Below are 5796 nucleotides of genomic sequence, written 5' to 3'. Positions count from 1 at the left end.
GAGGATTGGAGGTGTATACCACCATGACTGGCAGTATGGAAAGGCATTAAATGTACAAACCACCAATGTTTTGTTTGAACCCATGGAATCACTATGCAAATGAAGAAACAGAGCTTTCCTGTCACTTCAGAAACTCTTCTAGCGTGCCTTTTGCCTTTCAATCAATGTCATCCAAAGAAGAAATGGTATGTTCATTTATCATCGCAGAATAGTTTTGCCTATTTTGGAACAAAAAATTGTTTTAAATAACACACAATCACTAAATACTTCTCTGATATTTCAGTTATTGCACACCATGTATGTTGAACAGACATTGGAAACTGACTTACTACAAACCACCCAAATATTGATCATTGAACACATTGGAAGATGCTCTGCTGCTGTGTTTCTTTGAAAACAAGGAAGTAGACACAGGAAATGCAGGCATGATAGGTGGCCTATTAATGTTACCTACCTACCATGCCATCTGTTCGGTCCCTTTCCACTGAAGGGTATCGGTACCATAACCACTGGAACTTTTTTCTACCGTGTTCTCTACTGTGTCCCTGTAGTCACAGTAGAAGACACATATATGACTCCATGGTGGGGATTCTAGGTGAAGAGGCATGAACAATCGTGCTCTGGATTCACATATCATTCTGGTGGGCTCAGTCTGGCCATCTTGAGGGAAAGTCTTGATTGACGGGCCTCTTAAGATCTCTTGGCAGTGATTTGATTTGGGGTTTCTTTGTGGAACACGTGCCTTCATGTTCAGCTGAACACAATGAAGCCTGTTTCATTTGCAAAGGTATTGGTGGGTCCTGCCCCTGACCAAAGAGAAAGACTTAGCAAACTCTCACGTTTGCTAAGTACCAAGAGAGATCATTCCCTGATGACCACTAATTAACGTTCTTGCCTCCACTCATGAAACTGGCTTCGTGCTGTGAGGAAGCTTCCACCCTCAGCCTACAGGGCAGGCTCCAGTCAATGGCTGACAAGGAATTAATTCTCTGAGCACATTAGGCTCCAAATCTCTCTGCACTGTCAGTAACATTTGCTACTTTCCATTTCTGTATTCTAGTCATTCCAGTAGGTTAAAAGTAGTGTCTCAACATGGTTTTGAGTGCAACTTCCTAATAATGAATGTGAACCTTCCCAAATGCTTGTTTATTTATCTTCTTTGGAAAATGCCCATTCAATTCCTTTGCCCATGTTTGAATTGAGTTTTTAAATTACTGTTGTTTTTGTAGCCATCCGCTATACTTCTAATGGATATTAATTAGTTGTAAGGTCTCTGATATGCCAATATTTTCTTCCATTCTATGGGTTATCATTTTACTGTTGTTTTAGTATAACATTTTATTAATTCTTTGAGAATTTTATGCAAGGCATTTTAAACCTACACCTGCCCTAACTCATCCAAGATGCATCCCCCTACCTCCCCAGCCCCCCCAACTTCAACTTCATGTCCTCTTTTTTTGTTTGTTTGTAACATTCCAACTAAAGTTTCCCCTTGCTCTCCTCATGTCTTCTGTTTTGAACAACCCACCAAGTCCAATTTGTGATAACCACATGCTCCTGGATGTGGGAGTGTGGTTGACCTACTAGAGGTGATTCTCTTAAAACAAACAAAACACCCCTCTATCCCCCAGAAACCATTGCCTGTCAATAGTTCCTTAGTTAGGGGAGCCCAGGAGTCCCTCCTCACTCCATGCTAGAATGTTGATTGACTTGATTATGTGCAGATTTATACAGGCAACCACAGCTGCTGTGTGTTTATGAGCATAGCTAGCCCATCACGTCCAGTAGACACTGTTTTGCTCCAGTCCTCCCCAACCTCTTACAATCTTTCTGTCCCCTCTTCTGGGATGGTCCCTGAGCCTTAGGGAGTGGGTGTGGTATAGATGTCCCATTTATAGCTGATCATGTCCCATTTATAGCTGGTCATTTATTCTCTACACTTTGATTAGTTGTGAGTTTCTGCATTAACCACCATTCACTGCACAAAGGAACTTCTCTTATGAGTCTGAGAGATGCACTACTGTGTAGGTAGAGATATGAATTTAGAGGACAGTTTATACTACGTACATTTAGTACATGAATAGTAGTAGATCCATCCGTGGAGTCCATGAGCTCCCCAACCATAGGTTCTTAGCCAGGTGTGTTTTCTCCTGTGGAGCAGGCCTTAAATCCAATCTGAACACAGCTGGTTACCCCCATAATATTTGTGACATTATTGTACCCATGGGCATATCTTGCCATGCTGGTCTTTATCACAGTTCACACAGTTCACTGCTGGATAAAAATGTTGATGACGTTTCCCCCCCACACCCCCACCCCACGAGAGTCCAAACAACTCTTCGCAGTACTATGAGAGCTAGCAGAGAGGAAGCTTCCAGGTCAGTACTAGCTTGACTTCTCCATGTCCTGAGGCTAAAATGTGTGGAGTTTTCAGCAATACAGCATTACCATCAAGTTCTCATGGACAACTGAGAACAAGGGCAACAGCTGTATTGTTTTGTGGGTCTCCAGGACACCCACAACCAACAACTTGAGAGAAGGTATTCCACACCCAGGACTGGGCTTCTTATTTGGCAGTCTCTGGCTTCTGGGAGGAACATTTTTCTCTGCATAGACTAACTCAAATTATACACTTTTGAGTCTCTCTCTCTCTCTCTCTCTCTCTCTCTCTCTCTCTCTCTCTCTCTCTGTGTGTGTGTGTGTGTGTGTGTGTGTGTGTGTGTGTTTAGGAAACTCATAGAATAATAGCTTTCTATATGGCTTTTTCACACATCCTTTGTGTTAATTATCACACAATCCCCTCCTCTGCCCATCCCTCTCCCTACTTAAACCTCCTTGTCCATTTATTGCATCTGTTCACAATTCTCTCTTAAATCAATGAACTATATAATTTACTCACATTTTTTTGTTACCTACATATCTGTTGTTCCGATCTTTGATCCGTCTTGAGCTACTTTTGTGTGTAGAATAAGGTAAAGGCCCACTTCGTCCTTTTGAGTGGTGGCAGCCAGTTTTCCCTGAACCACTTTTCAAGAGTACCAGGCCTCCCCTATCGAATTATGTCAGCCTCTTGTTGAGTGAGCAATAGACTCTCTATGTGAGATTTATTTCTGGGCTTTCTATTCTGTTACCTTGAAGAGGGTGACTGTTCCCACACTAGGGCCATGTTATTTTAATTACTCTAAGTTTGTGGTAAGTTTCTGAATCAGGAAGTATGAGTGTCTCTACTTCATTCTTTTTCCAGTGTGTTTGGGTACTTGGGATCCTGTGCAATCCCACACAGATCTGGAGAGATGGACTTCTCCTTTTTGGTTAAAAACAACACCAAAAACACATGCTAGGACTTGTGTTGAATCTCTACATTACCATGGATGTTATTGACAATATAACAATGTTAAGTCTTCCTACTGGATGAACACAGAACTTCTTTTCATTTGTTTAGGTTTTGTCTCATTTCCTCCAGCAATATTTTGTACTTTTGGTGTCCAAATCTTTCGTGACATTAGTCATATTGATTCTTAAGTACTTAATTCTGTTAGACATATTATAAATGGAATTGTTTTCTTAAATATCCTTCCTAGGTGGTCAGTGCAAATGTATAGGATAAAACTGTTTGGCTTTATGTACAATATTGCCAAATTTGTTTATTAGTTTGGGCCACCTTCTGGTGAATTTCTAGAGATTTTCTCTATAAAAATCATATAATCTGTGACTAGAGATAGTTTAATCTCATCCTTTCTACTTTGAAACATTGTGCTCTGAGTATTTTACAGTTTTAAGTTGAGATCGAGACTTTAAATGAAGGCTGAGTCTAGAACTCAGTCAGCAAAGTGTTTGCTACACAAACTTGAGTACTTGGGTTCAACCCCCACACCCAATTAAAAGTCAGGGATCGTTGGCATGAACTTGTAATCCCAGTGCTGGGTGAACAGACACAGAAGGCTGCTTGGAGCTCACAGTCCAGCCTAATTGGCCAACCCAAGGTCCCAGTGAGAGATCCTGCCTCAAAAAACAAAGTGGATAGCTCTTAAGAAACTACACCCAAGATTGACATGTGGCTTCCATATACATGCACAAATATATGTACATGTGCATACTAACAAACATGCACACACACACACACACACACACACACACACACAACTTTATGTGTAAAATGGAAGAAAAAAGACGCTACAGTGCAATGCACTGAGGCAGAACACTAAACTGGTCTGTAGATGACTGGACTCTTGTGATTTTCTTTATTTTTTTGCAATGAAAATTCATGCCTTTTAGAGAAAAATGAGATGTTTACAAAAAAGGACAATAATAAGAGAGGGGTAGTATTGAGACCGAGAGACAATGAGCTGACGATAGTGCATTCACTGGGGAATTAGTGTTGGCTTTCAGTGTGCTTCCATCTAGTCTCACCCCTCATCAGTCACGAAAGTTTGTGGGACATTCTGGGGAGAAGCTGGCTTGGCCTCTTACAATGATCACTTCAAGACTAACCCCACAGGCAACCACCATCCAGACTCCTTTATGAGTCCTATTGAAATTGGCTCTGGCAGTTTAGGAACATGTTTAACAGTGTCTTCAGCACATTTACTCTGGGTCCTTTGTTCTCCTTGTAGCTATGACTCCATTTGAAATGAGCAACCAAACACACGTCACAGAATTCATCTTCCTGGGATTTTCCAACCACTCCAGCCTACAAGGCATCTTCTTCCTGATCTTCCTGGCCATTTACCTGACAACGCTCTTGGGGAACACACTCATGATGTTGGCCACCAGGGTCAGCCCTGCTCTCCACACTCCAATGTACTATTTCCTCAGCAACCTGAGCTTCTTGGACATCTGCTACACATCCACCACCATTCCAGTCATGCTGGTGAACTTCTTCAGGGAGAAGAAGACCATCTCCTATGAAGGCTGCCTCTCCCAGATCTTCTTCTTTGTGACATGTGCTGGCACAGAGGGTGTTCTTTTGGCCGCTATGGCTTATGACCGCTATGTGGCCATTTGCCGCCCCCTTCAGTACCCGGTTCTCATGAGTGTGAAGGTCTGTGTCTGCTTGGTGGCTGGGTCCTGGCTCTGTGGCTTGGTGAATTCTGTGACTCACACAGCACTGGCAGCTACACTCACCCTGTGTGGACCCAATCAGATCAGCCACTTTCTCTGTGACATCCCACTGCTCCTCAAGCTCTCTTGCTCAGACACCTCTGTCAATGAGTCTGTGCTCCATGTGGCCAGTGCCACCATTGGCCTGAGCCCCTGCCTATTCACTGCAGGCTCCTACGTGCTCATCATCTCTGCCATCCTTAGGATTCCCTCTGCTCAGGGCAGGAGAAAGGCCTTCTCCACCTGTGCTTCCCACCTTACTGTGGTGGTGGTTTTCTTTGGAACAGCCAATTTCAACTATGACAGACCCAGGGAAGGCTACTCCCTGGACATGGATATCCTGGTGTCCATGCTCTTCTGTGTTGTGACCCCCATGTTGAACCCCATCATCTACAGCCTGAGAAACAAGGAAGTCAAGGGTGCCCTGAGGAAGCTTACTAGAAAACATGGCTTCTCTAGTGAGACCAACAACTAGACTGTTTATCTTTCTTTTCTTTCTTTCCTTTTTTTTTGCCTAGTACATTAAAATATGTTTTTAGTTCTTTGATAATTTTATACAATGTGTTTTGATCATATTCACCCCTCTTCCACTTCCTCCCAGACACATTCCTTCACCCTACCTACCCAATTTTCTATTTTTCTAATATTTTTAAAAACACTCATCAAGTTCCATTTATGCTGCCCACATATTCTTAG

General features: G+C 42.6%; 1 protein-coding gene across 1 annotated transcript; it reads left to right on the top strand.

The window, feature by feature from the left end:
• Positions 1-4615: 4615 nt before the first annotated feature.
• LOC128106647 (olfactory receptor 5V1-like) lies at positions 4616-5575 on the top strand. Its single transcript, XM_052732209.1, has one exon. The coding sequence runs from the start codon at positions 4616-4618 to the stop codon at positions 5573-5575; it is 960 nt and encodes a 319-aa protein (XP_052588169.1).
• Positions 5576-5796: the final 221 nt, after the last annotated feature.

Source organism: Peromyscus californicus, unplaced genomic scaffold (genome assembly GCF_007827085.1).
Source record: "Peromyscus californicus insignis strain IS unplaced genomic scaffold, ASM782708v3 Scaffold_9__1_contigs__length_137607984, whole genome shotgun sequence".
Classification (NCBI taxonomy): Eukaryota; Metazoa; Chordata; class Mammalia; order Rodentia; family Cricetidae; genus Peromyscus; species Peromyscus californicus.
The sequence above is the reverse complement of the archived record's forward strand: the minus strand, read 5'-3'. Positions and strand labels throughout refer to the sequence as shown.

What these genes read in the sequence shown, in the direction of transcription:
- LOC128106647 (XM_052732209.1), top strand. Translation starts at nt 4,616, where the DNA reads ATGACTCCATTTGAAATGAGCAACCAAACACACGTCACAGAATTCATC.